General features: G+C 33.2%; 1 protein-coding gene across 14 annotated transcripts in view; it reads right to left on the minus strand.

Annotated features, from left to right (window-relative positions):
• The window catches only part of Adgrl2 (adhesion G protein-coupled receptor L2), a 183,910-nt gene that overhangs the window by 143,710 nt on the left and 13,745 nt on the right, over positions 1 to 26,455 (minus strand). For all 14 annotated transcript variants that reach the window (XM_076863656.1, XM_076863660.1, XM_076863658.1 and 11 more), the window contains exon 2: positions 1,466 to 1,637. In XM_076863656.1, coding sequence (XP_076719771.1) covers positions 1,466 to 1,538 — 73 coding nt within the window. In that variant the 5' untranslated portion in view covers positions 1,539 to 1,637. The remainder of the gene's footprint in view (positions 1 to 1,465; positions 1,638 to 26,455) is intronic.

Here is a 26,455-nt window from a genome sequence, read left to right on the forward strand (position 1 = left end):
CCTGCCAACCATTTTATTAATAGCTATAAATAGAATAATTAAAAGCATATATAAAACCAATTTAAAAATTCTAAAACATTTTTATCAATACTATTTCACTGGACCTTAAAAAAACCCATTATATTTTATATGGATTTATCAAAGACTCTGTATTCTTCAAAGCTTTTATAAGTTAACATTTTCATGCTGAATACCACCATCAACTAGCTATAAGATTTACACATCTTTCCTCCATATTAACTTTCAGTCTGCTTTATGCTCCATACTATCTGGATGAATGTTCTTTTTACATGGGAATATTATTTCAGACTGCATAAATAGTGGGTACCAGAAAATCTACACAGTAAATAATAAATGATTGTTCCAATTATTTCATTAAGCCTCAAAAGTGCATTTATTTCTTTAAAACTCAGTCAGGTGTGATGGTGCATGTGATAATCCCAGAAGTCTGAGGTAGAAAAATTGTAAGTTCAAAGCCAGCCTCACCACTTTATCAGGACCTGGTCTCAAAATAAAATATAAAAAGGGACGGAGATATGGCTCAGAAGTAAAGTATCTCTGGGTTCAATCACCAACCCAGAAAAAAAAGTTGGTCTGTCTTGAAAACTACTCACCATTAATCAAGAGTTATACAATTTTAGGAGCTAGAAGTATAACTGGTAGAGTGCTTGCCTATAATGCAGGAGAGTCTGGGTTCCATCCCAAGCACCACAAAAATACAAAAGAAAAAAATTTTAAGCAATAGTGCTCAAGCAAAAAAAAAGTCTTCCTGTATTTTTACAAGTTTTCACATGATGAAGGATATCTATATATATCTATATATATATCTATATATATATATATTTTTTTTTTAAAGATACAGATAACATTAAGAAGTACTACAAAAATCGTTTTTACAAGATGTGAATTTTTTTTGTTTTGTTTTAGGCATTTTAAAACTACAACTATACTTGAACAGACAAAAAATTAAATACGAAGTGAAAAGATCACCACAAAGGGCTGGGGTGGAGGCTCAATGGTAGAGTGCTTGCCTAGCACATGTGACACACTGGGTTTGAGCCTCAGCATCACATAAAAATAAGAAAAAATAAAATAAAGGTATTGTGTCCACCTATATCTAAAAATATTTTTTCAAAAAATCACCACCAAATACTTCAAATTTCCTAGAATAAATATATTTACGGCAATAAATAGTCAATAAATGTAAAATATATCTAATATGTCATTTAGTTCCCTTAGGATTATTTAGAATTGTTGTAGGTCACAAATTTATGTAAAATACAAATTCAGACATCTAGCACTTTCTATAATTTATAGCAGTGTAATGAAATAATTCAGCCACCAAAAGAATTATTCAGCACCTCTTTTAGAATAATAAAATAATATTCTAACCACTTTCACAGAAAGAAGATTGCATAGCTCAAGTTCTCCTTGATTTAAGGAACAAATTTAAACTGTGTCTTACCTTCTGTATTCGGTAAGAAGCTGATTATAATGATAAACCACAGACTTCGCATTCTGCAACCAGAAGACACCATTATTGATCCCTTTAGATATTTCTTTGTATTCCTTAATGAATCTAGTTATAAATGCCCAGCTTCATCGAACCCAGCAGTCTGCATCATTGATCCTCATATCTGAAAAACAAACAAATCTATCATTGGCTTTATGGTCCTGCTATGTCACAGAAAATACAAAAATAACAACTTTCTCCCCTTCCCTCCCTTTTTTAAGTATAAAATATATTTTGATTCTAAATCAAATGTGGAAGCTGCTCCTATACACTGGATACCTGAGCCTTGCAACATAAAGTAACAGTAAAGGCACATCAATTCCTAATAAAGAAGATTTCTTAGAAAAATATGAAAAACTTGAAAGTCATTCTAGGATAGGTCAAAATTCTAAATTTCATATGTTGTTCTTTTTCACAAAGTATAACTTAAAATAGATCCTTGAGTCCACTAGGCTCAAATAAAAAACCCAAAGATTATGATCAGTGCACCGCTCCAAGGTGCATAACTAGGGGAAGGATCACAAAGAACACCAAACCTGGGGTCAATTCTCATTTTGACTAGCTCTTATAGGCCCAGTTCTCCAAACAAGATACAAACACTATCAGGAGGGTGACTTTAAAAAGTGTTTTCTGGATCCTAGTATCCCCTGGAATTAGGTCTTTTGCTGGGTTCTGCACAAGAACTGTGCTTTCTAGAGTAGTATGAGGAACTACATTATAGCATTAGCTTTGTCAGACTCATAAAATGAAGGCAGTTCCCAAATATATCTATTCTCCCAGTCTAGCCTCTGAGGGTAAAGAAATCACAAATGTTCCCTTTGAGGGGAACACCTTACACTTTCTTCAAATTAATTTCCTATTATTTGCTATAAATTAATTAATCCCCTACCAAGTTTTCTCAAGCCACCCTTGACAAGCTGCTACTGCCGAGTTGTATGAAGCGAGACAGTGAGGGGACTCCCATCTTCCCCATTATAAGGTTGTATTTGTAGTTCAAATAAGACAATTCTTAATAATTTAAGATGCTGTGACTAAAACATAAGCATAATTTAGAAAACAAAATTCTACTTATAACTTTGAGTTCTCTTTCACATCATGGATGTGCGTCATGTCTCCATCAGAGACAAACACATTCTTCATGTATTAGAGGGATTACAGTAGCTGCTCACTATGTTCTATTCACTATAAAGGAGTTCTATGGAAAAGCAGATTCTAAATGGTTTGGAACATATTTCACACAGGAAAAGCACGATCATGGCTTTCATATGAAGGAATACACTACAAAGAATGTAAAAGAATTAATCTAGCCCAGCCATGGTGGCACACGCCTCCAATCCCAGCAATTCAAAAGGCTGAAGTGGAAGGATCACAAGTTCAAGACCCACCTCAGCAATTTAGCAAGGCCCTAAGCAACTTTAAATGAGACCCTGTCTCAAAGTAAAAAAAAAAAAAAAAAAGAAGAAGAAGAAGAAGAAAGGGGGGTGGAGGGAAGCTGGGGAGTTATGGGATGTGGTAAGTTGCCCCTGGGTTAAATTCCCAATACCAAAAAAGACAATTTAAAAAAATAATTAATTAATTAATTAATCTAAACTTTAATTCATTAAAAATCACAGATGAAACAAGCAAAATATCTCTATAATAAGGAGTTTGTTTTATTATGCCCACAGTCTGAGATACAACTGTTTTTCTCTATACCATGGCCCATGACCACCCCAATTTTAGCTCTCTCTGAAAACATTAAAGACATTTAGATATAACGGGGGTCACAGTTGGCATTATGCAGCTCTGCAAACACCTCAATGCTTCTCTGTCGAAAGAAACAAAACAAAAACAAAAGAAAGGGCAACATGCTTCCTCTCCTGAATGCCAAAAATACAAAAAGAGCCACACATCAAAAATCAGTCTGATGGAGACATGACACACATCCATGTAGAAACAGCTGGCCCATTCTGTTCATTTTTGAACTGAATTCCCAAAAGGTTAGTCAAAAGACAATCTAAACTAAAACTAAAGTTTACATCGGCTATGGCCAAGTTCCTACCTTTAAAATGAAAGTCAGATCAAAAGGCTAATGGCCTGGCACATCCAAAGGCTGATCCATAAACAATTTCTTACATCTTACAGTCTGTTCAATAATCTGATCAAGCAATTAGAGTAATTTTAATATGTGGATGAGGGTTCATTAATTGCTAAAAGTAAAACTGAGTGACCCTCTGGACTGTTCCACATTCCAACAAAGAATTTTTGACTGTGCAAGTTTTACTTGTAACTGGTACTTCGATTTCAATGAGCGAATGCCTACAGGCAGCTGGCCTGCATGTACAACTCTTCAACACAGTTACATTTTCTTAAGGCGATCCAAGATCATTCAGTATTTGGTCACTCGCTATTTGAAAGAGTCCTTGTTTGTGGGAAGAAAGGGAAGGAAGAAATCAGGGACTGATGACTGCCTTGTAGGAAACAGCTGCCAAAATAGGAAAACCTCTGCTAATAAGAGGAAAAGGAGGAGGAAACCACACAACCAAGACCTCTACTGTGGTCTTTGGCAGGACAGAAAGCTTCATGAACAGACTCTGTACTAAATCTCTGTGTGTTCTTAAGGCTTGAGAACATGAAAAATAATTCACAAAGTACACTCCAGTTGACTACGACACTTTGTCAAATAGAAACAGGTTCTGGAAAGTACAAAATCATGGCTTCTATATGCAAATAAAACTTATGTTCATCTGCAGAATATCGAATTTATTTTTTCTCATTTCCACAACTTATATGCAATCAACTCTCATATCAAATAAAATTATTTCCAGAAGTTCAAACTTAAAGTGCAATTTTGAAAACTAAATCAAAAGATTTTACTGCTGTGATCCAAATTAAAAACAACCCTTCGCTGAACAAATGTTAATGAAAATTGAAATACTTAGCAAACCACAGTAAGCTAAGAATAGAATGAATAAACAATCAAATATGGTGAAACTAATCCCCAAAAAACATTGCTCCTAAACCAAGCTGGAGCCAAAGGGCACTCAGACACTGATGCAGCTAGCAGACCATCCTTCAAACTAACTACCTGTAAAAATAAGCTCAAGAGTGTCTCACAAGGCAAAACAAAAACAAGAAACAAAACCAGAAAGGGGCTATTAAATTTCCTTTCAACAAATAGAAAAGATTAACTTAAATAATGTCCCACTTAGTAACTTATTTGTATTTTGATTTTCCCTCTCTTTTGAAAACCTTTTTCCCAAGAACATCAGAGTTCTTAGCATAAAGTGTGAGAGGAACTGAGAAGATATTTAACAGCTCATTTCTTAGTAAAAACAGAAACAGCACACTTCTACTTAAACTATCAAGGATTATGATCTTTAAAGATCCAAGTTACTTCTAATACACAGTCTCCTACCAAGGCTTTTTTTCTATCCTCCAAATAAAAAGATTCAAACAATTTCATCAGAATCTTGTTTCTATGAGCCACAAGCCATTGTCTACCAAACCTCTGCCATGATTTTTTTAGATCTAAGTATCCTATTACTCTGTCATGTAAAAAGGCAATTAATGCATCATTACTACCAAACCTTCTAAAGCTGAATAGTGACTTCCAGGAATCTGCTTCAGCACTGTTTATATCCCAACAGCCTTCAATGTTTTATACACTACTTACAATGTATAGTCAGCTGGAGTCTTCAGACAGTAACCTGCTTATATTTATTAGCTGTAATACATATCCTGTGCCTTAAACTGTCAGCAAAATTATTTAAAAGGAAAATACCACTAACCAGTTTATAGTCACATATTTGTGTTACATTATCAGGAAATCACATTTAGCCTGATGTTGTGATATTTATTTAGCAAATACAGAAAAAGTAAAACCTGTTTGTTGATCAGCATCAATTAAATAAAGTAGAATACAACATCAGTTGTAATTAATTAGAAGAAAATTTAACTAAAAATTTCTAAATTGGTTAACTAAGGATGTTATTCAGTCAAGAGCAAAGATTCATACTGACAGCTTTATCTTTGATTTCTACTCAGACAAAAAAAAAAAAAAAAGCACTGTGAACAATGGCTATTAAGCCCAGAAAAACTATAAGCAAAAGAGCAGGGAAAGCAAAAGCTACCCAAGCACAAGACCTAGTCACCCATCTTTGCTAGTGTGCACTAATGTTGTATAAAATGAAACATCAATACTCAGGGTAAGCCTACAATTGTATGCAGTGTGTGTGTGTGTGTGTGTGTGTGTGTGTGTGTGTGTGTGTGTGGTGTACTCTAAATGAAAACTGAAGATAGCTTTACAAAATTACTCATTCTGATCTTATTTGCACTATAAAATTATAGGACATAATTTGCTAGTAAAATAAGCTGTTATTCTGTTTTACTGAAACAAACATAAGAAAGGATGATACTAACCCCACTGTGTCCCATACACAGGTATAGAAAACAAAAAATAAATTACAGTTTAATATCTATTTCACTGGAACTCAACCAGAGCATTTACTCTGCAGAACGATTTTATATGTGATCTGTAAAGTCTAGTTTCCCCTTCTCATTGGCATCTGAAAAAAAAACATCAACACCTCTGGGAGTTTTTCTCCCGTAAGTCGGCTAAGCAAACTGGGCTATCACTAATCAGAAAGGCTTTCTTCACTCCAGACATACCATTTGGATTTGAGTTTATTTTCTTTGCTTCACAAGGACAGCATCAGGGATGGGCTGGAAATGCTCACAGAGATCCTAAACCACGTAGCCAACCATTAGTAACCACCCTTTCCCTCTGTCTGATTTCTGAATGCCATGGTATGTATCAAGACAACTGGCATCAAGTCTAGAGTACTTTAATTAAACTATTTATACAATAGTCCCCTTAATATTTATTATTCGTCTTACCATTTACTGAAATTTCTTCACTGTAAAGGAATAGATTCTGCTATGAGAGGGCTTAGAGGAGCAGAAAGAAGAGGTCAGGAATACTCCTAGTAAATTACATCTGCTATATGCTATAATATCTAGGAGTCGTGCTGAGCATGCAAAAGAGGCTTGTAGCTGTGGACATCAGAGGCACAGTCCAGGGCAGTCTGCCATTCTCTTCATTAAAATCCATCCAATTGAAATAATAAAAACAAATAGCTGTCACTTTCAAACCAATGTGGGGGACATTTCATGACTGTAGAAACTTGCAATTGAAATTTTTTAAAAATATTTTTTTAGTGGTTGATAACCCTTTGTTTTATTTATTTATTTATATGTGGTGCTGTGAATCCAACCCAAGTGCTCTACCACTGAGCCACAATTCCAGTCCTTGCAATTGAAATTTCAAAAGAAAAAAATAAAACAGATATATGCCTTACATATCAAGAAAAGCTGGTGGCTTCCTCAAACTTTATACCAAAAATAATTATTAATATATTTGAATTTACTGTTAGAAAACATTTCAGCACACCTATAACACAGAGGTTAGTACACCCCCACCCTAACTTGTCCAAACCCAATGTAAGACACAGGGAAAGAAAAGTTAGTTTTGTTGTTGTTGTTTTGTTTTGTGTTGGGTTTGGTTTGGTTTGGTACTAGGGATTGAACCCAGGGGCACTTTACCACTGAGCTAAATTCCCAGTCCTTTTTATTTTTCAGAGAGAAGATCTTAAGAAGTTGTTAAGGCTGGCCTCAATTTGTAATCATCCTGTTTCAGCCTCCAGAGTTACTGGGATTACAGGTGTGAGCCACTATGCCCAGCAAGGGAAAGCTATTTTTAAATAGTAGTCCTCTCCAATTTTAAAACATCATGCTATATTCCTCTTGACTTTATAATAGTCTAGAGTTCTCATGCAAATTTTAGAGTTAAATACATATGATGGGTTACTATGACTAGAAATATTTCCCAACTGCCTTCTCTTTGTGAAAAACTGCATCAGACACAAATCATTAAGCCTTATAAAAATGCAAAGTAAATATTACAAAGCTTAGAAGTCAGAATGAGGTGAAGTAATTAGACTGAAATTACCTGGCTAGTTAAGTGGCAGAACAAAGATTGCAATCCAGACTAAAAAAAAAATTTCCCACACCATACTATTCATGAACAAATGTTTAGTGAGCACCTATTATTTGATATATACTGAATGACAAAACAGATAAAATTCAGGGAAATTACATTCTAGCGCAAAAATAAGTCATCTGAAAAGATGGTATTATTTCCTGGCACATAATTAGGTTTCCAAAAAATTAAACTGAAAGTAGATTAACAAACTAACTCCACTTATTATAATATTTCCTCTGCTTTCCACAACAATTTTGAAACATGGATGTATACTATCTCCATTTTACCTTAAAATGAGAAATTTCACCTGCTCAAGAAGAGTAAGTAGCTAGCAGGGCTGGGAATTAAGTCCATGTTCTAAAATCACCATTAACTAAATAAATCAGATAAGCTTACATTACATGTTTTATTATCTTTTTAAAAAATTAAAAAATGAAGCAAGGCATGGTAGCACATGTAATCCCAGACACCTGGGACTATGAGACAGAAGGATCAAAAGTTCCAAGCCACACCTGAGCAACTCTTTGAAACCCTAAGCAACTTAGCAAGATCCTGTCTCAAAATAAAAAATAAAAATGGCAGGGAATATGGCTCAGTGGTAAAGTGCCCCTCAGTTTTATCCCCTCGGTTTTTGAGAGAGGGAGGCAGGGAGGGTAATAAATAGAAATAGAACAAAGTCATTTTGGGTTTATGAAAATGATAAAACACCAAAAGAATAATGAGTTGATTTTCAAAATGTTTATACGAGTAAAACTAACATCCCCCAGGTAATGATAGCTACATATTAACTTAATTTTTACTTTTTCCAGTTGAGCTACCTTAATTCTACTCATTTATATTGCTATTTAAAGTGCTGGCAATTACATGTTATAAATTAACAAATTTTCCTAGACAGATAAATCTTATCAACCACACTACCTGAGAAGTTGCTTATAAGTCAGAAAAACAAACACTACCTCCAACACAAACTAGCAACGCATGTTAACAGTCATGGAAGGGATGTTTTAATGTTAACATCTACAAGATTACAGACTAATCATTATTTAGGCAAAATAAAAGAAAAATTAAATGTGGCTTATAAGATGAAATCTTAACATTTGGCTCACTACACAGGATTTGTTGTTCATAAATCATTGTTACTAGCCATTCCCTGAATCAATATTCAAATTCCCTCTTGGTCTATATATACAACCACTAAATGAAATAATAATGACCCAGGATCTGTTGTATACTAGATCATCAATATCACCATCAGAGGTTTCTTAGAGGTAATGAGGTAATCTGAATAAAGTATATCAAACAATCTTAAAAATAAATAGGAAAAAATATGTATAAAGAATATATAGCAAGAAGCTGAAGAAAATTTTGTTATGTATATATAGTACATTGCCTTTCGAAATTAACAATTCATTTGCAAACTATGCCAATCTATACATATATACAGTGTTATCTAAACTTGTACTTCTTACTTTTAAAATACAGTAGAACAATTAGCATAACTGCATGTATCTCAAGTCAATTAATACCTAGTTAGTACCACCTAGATATTTGTGATACTAGGTGCTGAAGTCAATGTTATTTATTTTTTACTTCCTATGTAAATTGGTTCTGTGTTAAGTTCTAACAACCAAACAAACCTTTTTTAAGATGTAGCCAAATGTAGAGGTGAAAACATGTAATCCCAGGTATGCTGGAGGCTAATACAGGAAGATTGTCAAATTAGAGATCAGCTTGGGTAATTTAGCAAGACTCTGTCTTATGTTTTAGATATGTAATATCTCTCCCCCACTTCCCCCGAAAAGTTCACTTGTGAGAGGGAAGCTGAGGCAAGAAAATCACAAGTTTCAAGGACAGCCTCTGCAATTTAGTGAGGCCATAATCAATTTAGTGAGACCCAGTCTCAAAAAAATAAAAAGGGCTAGAAATGTTGCTCAGGGGTAAAGCACCAGGGATTCAATCCCTAGTACAACCCCCACCCCCCCAAAAAAAGTTTAAAAAATGTTCAGATGTGAAATTGTTTGTTTGTTTGTTGTTTGTTTTGTGTTGCTGGGGATCAAACCCAGGGCCTTGTACACGCAAGGCAAGCACTCTACCAACTGAATTATATCCCCAGCCCCAGAGGTGAGATTGATTAGATTAAGAGACTTGTGGCCTAATTGGTAGATTAACCTACTAATATGTATTAACTGGGTGGTTAACTGTGGGCAGGTAGGGTGTGCCTGGAAGAAGTAGGTCACTGGGGGTGTGACTTTGGGGTTTATATTTTGTCCCTGATGAGAAGGGCTCTCTCTGCTTCCTGGTTGCCAAGTCCTAAACTATTTCCCTCTGCCACGCCCTTCCACCTTGACGTTTGGCCTCACCTTAAGGTCCAGAGCTTTGGAGTTGGCAGACCAAGGACTGAACCTCTGAAACCTTGAGCCAAAATAAACTTTTCCTCTGCTTAAGTTGCACTGTTCAAATATTTTGATCACAGTGATGGAAAAAGCTAACTAAAACACTGTCTCAAAATAGAAAGTAAAGAGCAAAAGAAATAGTTCAGTGGTAAGGCACCTTAGTACAATCCCCACAAATTCAGAAGGATACATACACATGCACTAGTATATGCAAGGCCCTGGGTTCAATCCACAGTACCACAAAAATACACACATATATAAAAAGATATAGCTGCTACCTTTAGGAAGTATATATTCTTCTAAGGAAAATTAAATATAATGGAAAATGACTAAAATCATAAATATACATTCAATAATAACTGCTAAAATCCTAAAACATAATGACAATAAATACATTTAATATCACAATAATGAGATAATTAAGAACAGTTTCTATATCTGTATATCCTTGGGTCCTGTACCTAGATCAACAAATGCTATCTTATCTTATCAAAGAGTCCAAGATAGGGGCTGGGGTTGTGGCTAAGCCATAGAGAGCTCAATTAGCACATGCCAGGCCCTGGGTTGGATCTTCAGCACCACATACAAATAAATAAATAAATAAAGGTATTGTGTCCAACTATAACTAGAAAATAAATATTTTTTTTTAGAAAACGAGTCCAAGACAGATCAAGAACATACTTAACCTGCCCCTATAAGATTTGGGACTCTTCACAAGCATCAGACCACAAATTCAGAACGATACATACACATGCACTTCTTACTTTTAAAATAAAGTAGAACAATTAGTATAACTGCATGTATCTCAAGTCAAATCAATTAGTACCTAGTTAATACCACCTAGATATTTGTGATAGTAGGTGCTGAAGTCAATGCTATTTATTTTTACTTCCTATATAAATTGATTCTGTGTTAAATTCTAAAAATAGAAATATGTGATAAAACTACCATTCTACCATTTCCCTAGTTTTACCCATTATAAATTATGGTACTGCTTCTACCTAAAGTAATCTTAAGGAAGGCATTTAGGGGATTCTACAATATGTTTAATCTAGACCTTGCCTTTTCTGTCAAAATATATCTCAGCAATTACTTTAATTTCCATTTTTTAAAATTATATCTAAAGAAGTAGCTATTTCAGAAAAATATTTTTTAAAACCTACTTAAGAGATTATCAGCCGGGCGTGGTGTTGCCTATAATCCCAGCAACTTGGAAGGCTGAGGCAGGAGGATCAAAGACAGCCTCAGCAGATTACAAGGTACTTAGCAACTCAGTGAGACCCTGTCTCTATTTAAAATATTAAAAAAGGGCTGAGGATGTGGCTCAGTGGTTAAGCACCACTGGGTTCAATCACTGGTAACAAAAAAAAAAAAGAGAGAGATTATTATATGGGCGTACAAGATAAAGTAGCCTGAGACTTACTTAACTCACATAGTTTACAATCCACCTTCCTGGGAAAGCTACAGATGATCAAAAGACAGCAGAGACCTTCAAGAAAGAACAAGTTCTTGGGCCTTCCCTGAGGTTAGTCCCCATTAAGTCATTATGTTCCATTTGTTTTATATCTGTGTCTACAAGTAGAATTCAAAATAACAGGATTTTCTTGAATTATAGAGAAAGGAAATGTATGAATTATTTCTGAGTAATTAAGTTAATCAACAATATTAAAGTTATAGTGTGAGTAAATGAACAGAACATATTTTCTTCCAGATCATAATGAGATTCTGTGTGATTAGTGGGGTAAATTTTACTAAAAAAAAAAAAATTAAGAAATTCATATGAGAAAAAAAGAGGAGGATTTATGGACACACTGTTAAAATTTTTTTTTAAAAAAACTAGGTCATTTTGAATGATTATTATATATGAAATAATTAAAACAAAACCTTTAGTTAACTAACAAATAGAATCATCAATGCACACACCTGAATCCCAGCTAGTTGGCAGGCTGAGGCAGGGGGACCACCAAGTTGAAGGCCAGCCTCAGCAATCCAGCAAGACCCAGTCTCAAAATAAAAATAAAATAGCTGGAAATGTTGATTCGTGATGGAGTACCTCTGTATTCAATCCCCAGTACTGGGCATAGTGTGAGGGCAGGGGTATCAGAAACATCTACGTGTTTCTGTTTCTTACCCAATCACAGAGTGAAGGCATGTGGTTTTTAGAAAAGGCATTTTCAACTTTAAAATATAATTTTATAATCTCTATTAAAATTTCAAATAACACTAAAGTTGTAATAAAAGTAATGTTTAATAAAATGAAACAGGTTATAAAAAAGCTGAGAAGAACTGACTAGAAGCTTAAATAACTTGCCAAGCCTCTCTCTTTGTAAACGACTAATGTAGTTTTCTAATAGTTTTGTAATATGTATAGTAGCAATGTTAAGTGACTATATATGCTTTTAAAATTTTTTTTAAATTTTTTTGAAAGAATAAATAGTCACTTAATATTGCTACCATACATATTAAAAAAAAAAAGCAAAACTGCCTAAAAATAACTACCAACAGGGCTGGGATTGTGGCTTAGTAGTAGAGTGCTTGCCTAGCACATGTGAGGTACTTGGTTCAATCCTCAGCACCACATAATAAACAAATCAAACTACTTTTTGTCAAAACTTAAAAAAAAAAAAAAAAAACTAATGATAACTAGTGATTTTTCATGGCAAGGATCAGGAAACTTTTCCTGTAAAGGATCATATAGTAAATAGGTTAGGCTCTGAGGGCCATATAGTCTCTGTCTCAGCTACACAACTCTGCTACTGTACCATGAAAAGTGCCATAGACAATGAATGCATAAATTAATGGCCATGGCTGTGTGCCAACAAAACTTTACCTACAAAACAGCCGGCTGGCCCTAGTTTGCCAACCCCTGCTACAGATGAACAAGCACAAGACCAAAATACATTCAAGGAATGACTTCAGTCAAGTAGTAAACTAAGAACTGTGAATGTCTGCAACCAATGCAATGTATTGTTTTAATAAATTAACTTAAATGTTAAGATAAAGGTAAACTGACCACGATGGAAGGAGAAAGATAAAACAAAGCTGCATAAAACAAAACAACTTCATGCCTCAGTATATGTAACAGAACTACATGTATGGCTTACAAGGTTTAGAGGAAATTCCAGAAAACAGAAGACACTGCCACAGCAACTTATCTTGACTAACTCTGCTTGGCATGAGAGAATATAAAACCAATCAAAACAGTAAGTAATGAGAGAATGAAAAGTAGTGAAGTTTGCAAAAGACCTCTGAGGTATTATGGCATTAATATGATGGTTTCAAATAGCTATTGGTAAAAGTGGCTTCAAACTCGTACTACATTTGTCACCATTGCTACTCACCCTTATGAAATACTGGCTAGATCCCACTTCTACATGTGTATTCCACAGGAAACTGCTAAATTCTGATTTTCCTTTCTTCTGTAAAGCTAAAAATTCTACCAGGCCAAAATCTTATTTCAAGTAACTAGGAAGTAACAATGTATGAACACCTTTAAGAAGTATTTTCTAAAAATAATACTTCTTAATTCCCTCCACCAAAATACATTGTGACTTTTTTAGTACATATTCTTATCTTATGCAAACCTAATGCTTTTTAAAAATTTAACAGGCAAACTAAAGCATACTATTCATAAGAATAATATTTTAAGCTACAATAGGTATCACATTAAAACAAATGAAGGCTAAACTCTTCTATCAATATTATATATATAAGACAAAAGAGTAGAGAAGGTTACAAATTTTTAATAAGAGCATTATATTATGGTGGTAATAATCTAGGTGTTTTACTGGAAGTGAAGTGGATTACTGTAAATGAAATTTTAAAATGTCCTTTCCATTTTAGAGATAACACAGAATGACTTTTTTCATGTCTCTGGCGATAAGGATAAATTTGCCACACATTTAAATGGGGCCTTCACCCTTCCCACCCTGGCTCATGAATTAATAATTCAGTGACATTAATACAAGAAGATAAATGATAAAAAGGTTAAGGCACACGGGCCAGCCATACACACATACTTCTTTTAGCACAGTTAATACTTCTCTGCCAATTATAGCTAAAACTTTTTAACAGTTTTCAATAGCCTTTTTACAATCTAAGTAGCAGCTTATGCACACACAATTTCACACAATTCAGTCTTAATAAATCTCCTGCTGGTACCAAACAATCATTCTAGGGGATTAAAGTGCAACATCTGTTAACATTAATAATGTTTTATATACTCACATGTATTAAAGAAGCCTCTACTCCATTATTAAGTCTCCTGGAAAACCTTCTAGACCAATATACCGATTTAGCATGAATTATACATATATTCTAAAATTGCTAACTTACTATAACAAAGGAACACATTAGTGTGAAATAGTAAAAGAAAAAATCATATCTACTATGAAGTAACAGATATTTTTGAACCAAGCTTACTAAACATAAATGGATATATACACACACATAAATGAAATTAGCCCCATCTCTAAAAATTTTTAAACTCAAAGGTCCTCTAGAGCATTATTCATCTTAAATAAAACATAGCACTATTAATACAAAAGGTACTTCATCTTAAGGTGTTACCCATTCACTGTTGTGCTGATTCTTACTCTGAAATCCCTCAATCCCCTTCCTAGTCCTTTCTTCCCTCTGCCTTAACCTTTTCCTCTGCAAAAATCTCAGAGCTTATTTCTCGCTCTCCATCCAGCTTGCCAACTTTCATTAGTTTAATCCTCCTAATTTCACTCTAAACCATTAAATGTGTAAAACTGGAACCAATCCTACAATTCATTTTTATATAAGAAAAAAGAACACGGGGGATCATGATGACAAAGGCAGATCTTGGAACTGCTGTTTTTGTTATTTTTCCCACAAGTACAGGAATTATTTTCTCACTGTAATGTATCACAACAAATCTATTTTTCAGCAATAGGGATAATGAGGAGGGGGAAATCTAGTTAAAAAAAGAAAACTAGAAATACAGTCTAACCTGATTTTAAAAATACTTAATTCAATACTCTGCTTGTTAAATTTATTTGCTCGATAATTCTAAATATGCCTCTCCAACTGAATTTCATGCAAGATTTTTTTTATCCACATAAAAAAACTCTCCTTTCCACCTAAAAAAATTCTGTACAGATATGACAGTTTAAAGACCACCTGTGCCATGAAGTCAACCAGAATGTCTCAAACTGAAAAAGAAAAAAAAAAATCTCCCCCTCTATGAGTCCTATAGCCATTGTGTCATTTCTTTGATAATATTATAATGCCAATTCAATTAAACGTTGAAACTGTTTTTTAAATCTTTTTGTCAGCCCAACATAGTGGTGCATGCCTGTCATCCCAGTTACTCTGGATGATGAGGTAGGAGAATCACAAGTTTGAAGCCAACCTCAGCAATGTGGCGAGATCCAGTCTCAAAGTGAAAAATAAAAAGGGCTTGGGGTAAAGCACCCCTGGGTTCAGTCACCACTACCACAATAAATAGATCTCTTTTGTCAATACTTTTCAATTTCTGTCTTTCTTCAACATAAATCTCTTCAAACCAAGGACAAAAAAAAAATTTTTTTTTTCTGGATACATAGTTTGTTCCAGGTCCTGTGGGTGGTACTGCAAGCAATGCAATGAAGAAGATGAGGCAAGTACACAACTTTACCAATTACTTCAGTGCAATCAAGGAAGCAAGCACTCCTTACGGCCCTTGGCTTTTGTTCTTCACTTTAATCTTGATTTTGATGAGTAGTGTAACATCCTGGTGATCAGTACATTAACTGTTCAATAAACTGACTGGGAAATCATATAATTTTTAATGAATTCCATTTTATCATATATATATGATAAAATGCTCATTTATATATATATATATATATAAATGAGCATTCTTTTTTCCCCCCCCTGGGTTGGTAAAAATATTACGGCGATTTGATTTTATGTTCTGGGGCCACAGGAGGTTTACCAGTCCTCTATACCTTTTACTTTTGCATGCAATCCTCTCTGCCACTTGTGCCTAGACCAAAGAAGTTCCTTTTCCAAAACTCAGTTTTGGCCCATCACTTAACTGTTTCTAACTGGCTCTTTCATTTAACCTCCTACATTTCAGTATACCTGACAAAAAAGGTAGCATATCATAAACATTAGGGAATGAGAGAGGAAGGAAAAAGACAAGGAGGTAGGCAAAAGGAACAGGAGGAACCATGGGAAGCAGTATATGAATAGAGGTAAGGAAAAATAAAGTCACTAGAACTCAGGAACAAGTGTGAAACAGAAACATAATTTTTTAAACTAAAATCAAATTTAAAGAGATGCCCTAAAAAGAGTTTTCCAGATTTTTTTCTTAGAAGAATTTTCCTTCAATTAAAAAATTAAATATTGAAGAGTACAAATTTATAAGACAGAAAACAAATGAGCATTCTGTCAGGAAGTTTACTTTTTCATTACTTTTTGGCATAAAATACCATATCATCTTCATCATTTATAGGAGTCAAATAAACTCCTCAAGGAGAAGTTTAAAAACCACTGAATCTTCTCTTTCCAAGAGGGAGGAACCAGAAAGCTCCATAATTACCAGGAAGCAAAAACTGCAATTCAGACCCAAACTTCAGCAGAATAATCCCTTGATGAAGTTTTTCTTTGAAATACTTAGAAATACAATAGTATCTATAAAAACAATTTATAATTTAAGAAAATTTTAAATTTAAAAGTATAAAAAAAGGAAAATATTGTTTATATTAAATAGACTTGATAAATTTTGCTTTTAAATAACAAGTACACCCACAAAAATGGGAAATTATACTCCATGTATGTACGTCAAAATATACTCCACAGTCATATGTATCTAAAAAGAACAAATAAAAAAGAATACTCCGTTTAAAAAAAAAGATGCTAAAAATCTAGGTTACTTTTTTTTTTTTACAGAATTTCCTAAAAAAAATAAGCTTCCTCATCTACATATTTCCCTGGCAATGCTTTGCATTTGAGAAAATACAGTTTATATCCAAAAATACCACTTAGCAGTGAGATTTTTTTGAATATAGGACAACATATATGTAAAAAATAGTTTTACGTCCATTCAGAACAAAGAGAGAAACTTTTTTTTTTTTTTTGTAATTAAAGCATCTGATACTATCTACAGTTCATAGAAGACTGCAGATTCTCTTTTCAATATTTGTGACTTACAAACTCTGCTGGAAAATCATGGCTACTTTCAAATCCTAACTTATTTCCCATTGTTCCTTTGACCAGCATTTGCAACCTAATTGGCTTCAATATATAAATCAAACAATGTTCACAATAAATCTAAGAAACTCATTTACCAGAATTTATCTGAATAACAAATATAAAATTTAACAAGTTTTAATAATTAGACTCTATAAAGGGTATAATGTATTTGTCTGTCCTAATTTGGAAAGAGCGATTCTCACATAACACTCATCAAACTAAATACAAGAAATTGTGCTGGCATTTCACTAAATTAAAATCGTGCAACCCTACAGCTTGAATGTACAAATTTAGATTTTATTAATACTTTAAATCAAACCATAGTTATTATTCAGTTTCATATAATGCAATTTATAATAGTCTTCTGCTGTGAATGCAAGAACACAATAAGATTTTAATCAGATTTTAATATAAGATATTTTGGTAGGCAAAAAACCACCCTTCCTCCAAAAAAATTATCATTTCACAATTAAAAGATAAAGATAATCCACCTGTGATATGTAATTACCCAATGAAGAAAGAAATTGTAGAAAAATGGCTCCTTGCCAGGCAGAAAATATCTCTGATGCTAAAAATTTGTGCTACCTGTGTTAGAAGTTTATATAAAATATTAAAATGCTATTGTCTCACAGGTTGCTAAGTGACTAGATATTTCACAGATTGATAACAGTTCAGCCATAAATTTGTTAATATTGTCAAAAGATTTCTTTATATTAATTAATCTTATAAACATTAAAAATGTCATTTTTAAGGATTTCTCTTTTATCTTTATAGTAAATAAAATTCACACTGCAGTATCAACAAGAATATTTAGTTAACCTCCCTTTATCTCATTCTGATTACCTTACGCATATCTATGTCTTCAGCATGACTGATCCTTTCAGAGAAAAAGGAGATACAAGCTATCATACCAGGACACAGTTCTCACAAGATCCTAAGCTGACTTCCCTTTAAAGCTGTTAAAATGTGGGAGGATCCTAAGGTTCAGGATGATTTGGGGGCAGGGACTTTAGAGCTGTGATTGTAGGTCAGGGAGAAGAAAAAGAATGCTACTTGCATGCTTTCTGTAAGGTAACTCCGTCAGGCATCAGATTACAAAAGTGAAGAAAAATGAGGAAAAACTATTCATCTTTTTTCATTTATTTCTACAGTAGAAGTGTAAGCAAAAGGCAGTGATATTTTCAGATGGACAGGCAGACGTGAACGCTTCCTGTTTTCAACATCAGAACATCAATTTGATAAGGCGAGCTGAGCCAATTACTGATTTATGATGTAAGAAAGGTAGTCACAATAGAAAATCCTATCATTTTAAATAAATAAATAATAGAAAACCTTGAGCAGAATTGAGAAAAGGAGGAGAAAGAGAATCTAACAAAAATGACAGGAAAAACGATCCAAATCACAGTGAAAACTGCATGTCAAAAGACATGGTTACTTAAACCAATGTTCACTAGATTTATCAGTTTACCGAGTTTCCATGTAGGAAGCTCTTCTCGGCACTGTAGCTGAGTCACAGTGTACTGGAAGAATATTCCCATACAATATAAATTTGAATACAAATCAATACCATGATGCTTTTATTTTAATTTTTATCATTTTTGTATCTATGAATGAAATCTGTAATTGGTTAGATTCTACTGCAATTTCTTGGGATCTTCATGATCAAGGATAGACATTTATTCAAAGGTATATTGAAGGGGTTGGGAGTGTAGTTCAGTGGTATAGCTTAGCTTAGCAAATGCGAGGCCCTGGGTTCAAGCCCCAGAAACAGAAACAAAAAACAAGAATGTATGGACTAGGGTGTGGCTCAGTAATAAAGGGCTTGACTAGCATGAGTGAGGCCTGGTTTTTATCCTCAGCACCAGAACCAAAAAAAAAAAAAAAAAAAAGTGTGAACTGAGAGCCTACTCTGGGTTAATCACTGATGAACAGGTGCTGATTGATAGGTGCATTAGGTTACTTTAGGATGTTGTTCAGGCTTGTCATCCATTGTTAACGTGTTACAAAGGATCGGCTGTAGAACTAAAACCTATTGCAGAATACAAAAAGCTAAAATGCTATTAAGTAAATGTTTTTCCTTTTACACAAAATGAGATAATAGGAAAATTTCCTATGTAACAGTAAGATAAATACATACCAGAAGTTCAGGGTAAAAGAGAAAGCTTCAGTAAAAATCAATTGCAGTGAATTAAAAAGAGAAAAAAAAAAAATGCAAGATATTTCTAAAGGTCCTGAAAAGAGGCAGGCTGGTATAGAAAAAACTTAACATCAAATTAGTTGTTCACAGAGGTCTTAAGAATGCTACTAATGTGACCCTGAACAATATCAAGAGTTCTAATAGGTATTCTTTAACATAATAAAGATTTCTTTTTAGCTAGATTATGACAGTTGATTGTTAGTCTTGATTACCTAGTAAGAACCTCATATGACAGTTGACTTTTAGTATGATTACCTAGTAAAAACTACAGATAAATACAAATAAACCAAAAAACTTAGACCATAGAGCCTGAAACCTAGTTAAGATGATTTTTCATTTTATATGAACATTTTAACAAATATCATTTAAACACATCCAGGTTCATAACTAAAAAAAAAAAAAAAAAAAAAAGCATTTCTAGAGACATCTATAAATGAAGGAAATTATGTTTTTTGACAAAAATTCCATTAAAAATATACATATTAACATGGAGTAATGGGAGGTAGGACTGGTATTCTTTAGACTTAACTATGCACTTCAAAGTATTATCAGAAAAAAAAAAAAAAATGGGCTTATTTCTTCTCCCTTACTCTCAAACAGGTTGTGGAGGAATGAACAATTTGGCATGGCTAGAACACTGGTTCTAGACTCTGATTCTCAACTCTCGTTGTCTAATCCCATCCCACCACACAAACTTCTTGCATCTGTCTGCTGTCATTGCCTCTCACCAGGCTGTCACCCACACCTTCTAATTGGGTTTCCATTTCTTCCAGTATATTTCCAACTCTGGTTCATGGGTTATACCACTTTTGAAGCTAGCTATTAAACTTAACACATTCCCATTTGAAAATAAAGTTTTTCAGAGCCTACACAATCTTAAGAGAACAGGCCCTTTATAAACACCTCCCAAACTGACATTCCAGTCTCATGTCCTTCCTCTTCTGGTGCAGTTCATAGTATCCACACCAGTTCCTTGTAAGGCACCGGGTTTGGCCTGTTTTCCCATGGTGTTACCCTTAACTTCTCTCCACCCAAAGCAGCCAACATCCTGCAGTCCTCCTCTCCCTTCTGATCCACTTAAAGGCATCTAGTTTTTCATACCACTCATTTTTAATTCACTCACCTACCCTATACTTCCACAGCTTTTTTTCCTATACTTCATTTTCTCATGTCATTACAGAATCTGTGCCTTGTGTTATATTATTTGTGCAAATGTCCTGTTTCTCTCATGAACCTAGTGAGTACAATCCTTATATGACAGTACCTTTCTTCATTCAGAACCTTAATAAATGGTCTAAAATAAACAGAATTAAAGCCCAGAAATTAATGATAAACTACATGAAATGTACTTATTGATAAATTATTCTTGGAAATGATAAAACACAATATTTAAAACTACGGTCTTTTTAAGACCAGTGGAAGTAAATGCATGTTTTTAGTCTGATAATTTTGGCAAACTCAGTACTAGAAGTTCTGTCAAATTTTTAAAACCACATGTGTTGCCACAATAACCTCTGTGGCATTGTAGGAAACCAAAAATAACATCTCGAAAGTAAAGTCCAAAGCATTATAAATATTGTGGATTGTTAAAGTAAATCCAACCCCTTACTTATTGTCAGAAGTAGTAGCTATTAACTATAACACAACATACTTTAACAAATTTTACCCACAGGTAAAATACCAGATTTTTCAAAATTTGGTACATTGTTATATTGTGTGCATATAACAAATATGTAACGATGAATCCCACTATGATCTATTATATAATCAATAAAAAAAAGTTAAAGAGCTGAGGATACAGTTCAGTTGGTAGAGTGCTTGCCTCCCATACATAAGGCCCTGGGTTCAATCTCCAATAACACACACACACACACACACACACACACACACAGTTAATTTCCACATAACTTATATTCTAAGGACTCTAAAAATAAGTTTTTCATAAAGCAATAATTTCCTAGTACTGTACATCTTAATATAGGTTGTCAAAACTGAGAGCAAGAGGAAGTATAATGGCAAAATTCAAATCATTCTAGCTTGGTAATAACTTGTGGCCTTAATAAAACTATAAACTGGCCAGGCATGGTGGTTCATGCCTATAATCCCAGCAACTTGGGAGGTTGAGACAGGAAGATGACAAGTTCAAAGCCAGTCTCAGCAAGTTAGTGAAGCCCTAAGCAACTTAGCAAGACCCTGTCTCAAAATAAAAAGGGGTGGGGATATGGCTCAGTGGTAAAGTGCCACTGGGTTCAATCCCTGATAACAAAAAAAGAAAAGAAAGAAAGAAAACTACAAATTGTACAACAAAAGAGTAATAATAGGGCTGTCAAATATCAAGATTAATGCATTCAAGTTTACTATTATGATCTTTACTGAACCCTATAAATTCCCCTATAAATGTAAAGTTGATTTAAGTTTTAGTCAGATTCAGGCTTGAATGTAAATTAATTCCAAAGACTGAAACATCTGCCTTTCAGCTAAATATCTAACTAAATTAGAGATCTGTACTATACTTTAAAAGACAAAGATAAGCTTCTGATTATACTTAGAACAATTTCAATATTTTATAAATTTGTAATATCTACATGTATTATACCAAAAGCTGTGTTGTTCTATGTATTGTTCATTATCTATTATGCTGTCAAAGAATCAATAAAACTCAAAATTCATATAAAGAAAACTCACTACGATAGATACCTTCTGACTTCCAATAAATGTATAAGTCTTGGAAAGGGAAAAAAGAACTGAAGTACTACCTTTAAAACTGTTTCCACAGTAGAATGAAAAATGATTTCAAAAAAATTCTAACTTGGATATTTAGCATTTAAATTTCACTTTGTCGGAGGCATGCTGGTGCTGGGGTTCAAACCCAGAGTCTTGTGCATGCTAAATATGTCTAGCACTGATCTAACCTTCAGCCCTCACCTATTTTTGACTGCATACTAATACAATGGAAAATACCGAAGCTTTAATATGTTCTCAGCATCAAAAAGCTAATTTAATAAATAAAAACTTGATACTCGAAGCAATTAACAGAGCTGTGAGTTTTCAGAATGGCACCAGTGGTGCACACCCATAATCCCAGCTTCTCCGGAGTCTGAAGCAAGTAGATCACAGGTTTGAGGCCAGCTGACCAATAGAGCAAGACTCTTCTCAGGATAAGGGCTGAGACATAGCTCTGTAGTAGAGCACTAGCTTATATGTATGAGACCCTGGATTCTGCCAAGAAAAAAAAAAAAAAAAAAATACAGAATGGCATAGTTGCTATACAGTTCAAAAGTGAACCTTTATACAGAGTACTAAGGAAAAATTTAACTATTTGCCAAAATTATGTGTGCTGTTTATTGGGATTCCTCCTAACATTTTTAGTTTGACATTCCAGCTAATTTAATTATTGAAACATATTCTAAGTCCCTACCTAAAAGTCTATCTATCCTCCCATATACAGGGCTGATATACTTTTTAATCTTTCAGAATTTCTTCTATGCAATAAATATAAGCTAATAACAAAATAAAATAGCAAAACTACAAAAATACCTGTCATCTATTCCAACAGAAAAGCAGATAAAGAGAAAAAAAATAGACATGCAAATAATGCAATAATTTTATAAATTTATATAAAAGACAGAGCCTAACTTTCAGTCAAAAATGAGACACAGACAATGAAAAATCCTGGCCAAAAATTATCATACATTTGCTTTATCATACATTGTGATGAAATATATCTAAATGAAATTAAGTAGGATGGCAGACTAATGAAAGACATTATTTGTAAGTACCCCATACAAATCCTGCTTATACAAAATTTAACTTTTTTCTCCTTTTAAAAATTATTCTATTTATTTTTAAGATGGCAGTATGTGTACATCCTTCAAATGTCATTTAAGGTGCTTTAATGAAAACATTTGTGTGTGTGTGTGTGTGTGTGTGTGTGTTGTTTTTTGCAGTGCTGGGGATGAAACCCAGGGTCTTGCACAAACTAACCAACTAAAATTCTATCTTCCTTTTCAGAAAAAGTACATGGAATGAATGAGCTGGGGATATATAGCTCAGTTGGTAGAGTGCTTGTCTTGCATGCACAAGGCTCTGGGTTCAATCTCCAGCACTACAAAAAAACATAGAAAAAGTACATAGAATAACATTTTCTTTTGTGGGTTACATAAAGTAAGCAAATACACAAAGATCACTCTTACATTGTAATAAATGATCATCAGAATAAATGATTAAAGAAATGTTTATGAGCTGAAAAATGCCAAAAACTTAAATTATAGTGTATGACACTATAAAGAACACCTTCACATAATAATTCCACATTAAATAAAAAATCCTATACATTGATATTAATCACTACTTTTCTGCTTTGGCTTTTTTTTAGGTGGCCAAACAGCACAGCGTATTTAGGAAGTCAAATGAAAAAGAAGACTTAGAGAAGAATAAAGCCCTCAGTCATTGAATTCGACATGAAAAATGTAAAACTATTAAGACAACATCTGAAAAGAAATATTCTATGAGAGGACATACTAGCCTGGCACAATGGTGCACACCTATAATCCCAGTTGTTCAAGAGACTGAGTTTGAGCTGGAGGCCAGACTGGGGAACTTAGCTACAGCCTGTCTCAAAATAAAATAGTCTGGGGATGTAGTTCAGTGACAAAGCACTTGCCTAACACATGCAAGGACCTGTGTTCAATCCACAGTACTGGAGGAAAGAAAAGAGGACACATCAGAAATCTTGAAAAATATATAATATTGAAAAAGTGGTTGGTTAATTGGGTTTTTCATGGCTCTGGGGATTTGAACCCAGGGGCAATCTTCCACTGAGCTACATCTACAACCCTATTTTATTTTTTATTATGAGACACTCTTACTAAATTGTTAGGTTTAAATCTGGGATCCTCCTGCTTCAGCCTCCCAAAAAGCTGAGATTACAGGCATGTGTCTCCACACCCAGCTTGAAAAGGTATTTTAGGAATAGTGTAAAAAATGTCTAATAATATCAATTTTATAATTACATAGGAGTTTATAATGACTTATTCTTCATAAACAGGCAAGATCAATTTTAATAAAGTAAGCTAACAAATCAAAGCTACATTTTCATTTAAGTTAACATTGTGGTGATTTAATTGCCACCTTCTTGATATGTTCCTCTTGATTTTCATAGAATTAACAAGCAATAAAGAGAATAAGGCCATTAGTGTATGTAATCTACAAGATTCTTAATATTCTTACAATACTTATGAGATAGCTTCATTGCAAGCTATTCAATTTAGTATTGTTTTAAAGTGTTCCAATACTTACTCTCTAATTTTTAAAGAAATAGTCAAACTATTAAAAAATCAATCCCCAATGTTTTTTGAAAAATGCAACCTTAGAAAAAGAAAATTCTAGATTCTTAAGCTTTGTATTTGGTTCTAAGTTATTTCAATATTAATTGAACAATACTTGGGTTTTTTTCAATGCATTCTCATTTAAACATGTCAGATACGGATTCCAGGCTGAAATTTCAGGAGGATTTACATACCTCTTTTTAGTAACACAGTAAACAAAAATAGTGAGAAATAAAGCACACGAGAGGTACACGGCTACCTCATTAAAATAAGCAAAGCATGTAAGTTATGTTTGACCGGCAAGTTCACTAACAAATCTAGGTCACCCTCTTTCTATGATTTTTTATGTCATCGTAATTCTATAAAATACAAGCATCAATCAATCTTAAATTCCTATGGAGATTATAATAATAGAGAAGTGCTCCGATATATATTCTCAAATTAATGTGGTGCAGCTATTATCTGAATCTCACATAGCACAGAACTAAACAAAGATTTTTCTTGAAAGTGTAATTCAAATAATTTCCAAGATATAGGTATTTTATTCTTATCTTAGTCAAAGCTATTGTAGGTCAGTAACTACTACTCAGAGACAGCAAAGCATTTCTGATTGTGCTCTGACAAGTGCTGAAATGCCTATGTTAAATCTTTTGCTTGATTCTTAGTTAGCTTTTGTTGGGAGCCTCCAACACAAGTAATAAACCTATTTTTCAGCTTTGATTTGTATTTGGTCAAAACAATAATGTCTTTAGAATCAACAGTGTCATTCAAAGAGGATTAAATATAAATGTTTTAAGACTGTTACATACAATTCAGTGATAAAATAATTTTACTGACTGCGTTTTAATTTTTCTTTTTAAACAAGAATATTAAAAAGTTCCAATCATATTTATATTAAAGATAAAGTTACATAGAGTAGTAAGCATCAGTATTTTTATTTTGCATTATAGGTATTTCCTTAAATGCTGTTTTTATTTTTATGTAAAGATAAGACTACTATGTTTAATTTATTGGGGGAAATCGGTAAATTTTTCAACTTTATTCTCTGTGAAAAATAATAGAAATTTGATATTCTAAGATTTTAACATTTTCATTCTTAGCACAGTTTTGATTTGGTAATATATCTGAATGCTACCAAATTTACTACATAAAGTGTACATAATAGAAAATATGTTTAAATCTTTGTTAGACTTCAACTTGAAAAAAAAAAAATCTATGAAACAGGCCAAAGAAATGCCTCTGAAATATACCCAAAAAAAGCAACAAATGTTGTTTTCCTATTTTGTAGTTAAAATGAAAAAATAAGTTTTTTTTTTTTTAAATTCTAGGACTAACAAGGCAATTTAAAAATGTTTTATTGCTTTTGAATAGCTATTAAAACATGCATCACATTATCAAGTTCATATATGTACATATAAATTATTTTAAATATTACTAGAGTTTAATATATTTTGTTAAATTCCAGTTAAAATGCTTAACATATTTTGACTCCTGGTTCAAAAAAGATTATAAAAATATAGTTTTTTCTAATAGAAAGCTTCCAGTTTTATAAAGCTTATAAGAAAATCATTTGAAATCACCTCACAACACATTACTCTTTATTGAGATATTATTCTTAAAAATATATAAAACTCATAACTTAAAAAAAATCAATCTGCTCACATAAATGTAGGAGCAGTAATTCATTTACTCTTAAATAACATGCAAATAAGCAGAAGACGTTATATCATAAATTTATATTCTTCAAGAACATTTAATAAAAATTTCTTTGATAATTTACAAAAACTATCTGGGCTACTT

Source organism: Callospermophilus lateralis, chromosome 7 (assembly GCF_048772815.1).
Source record: "Callospermophilus lateralis isolate mCalLat2 chromosome 7, mCalLat2.hap1, whole genome shotgun sequence".
Classification (NCBI taxonomy): domain Eukaryota; kingdom Metazoa; phylum Chordata; class Mammalia; order Rodentia; family Sciuridae; genus Callospermophilus; species Callospermophilus lateralis.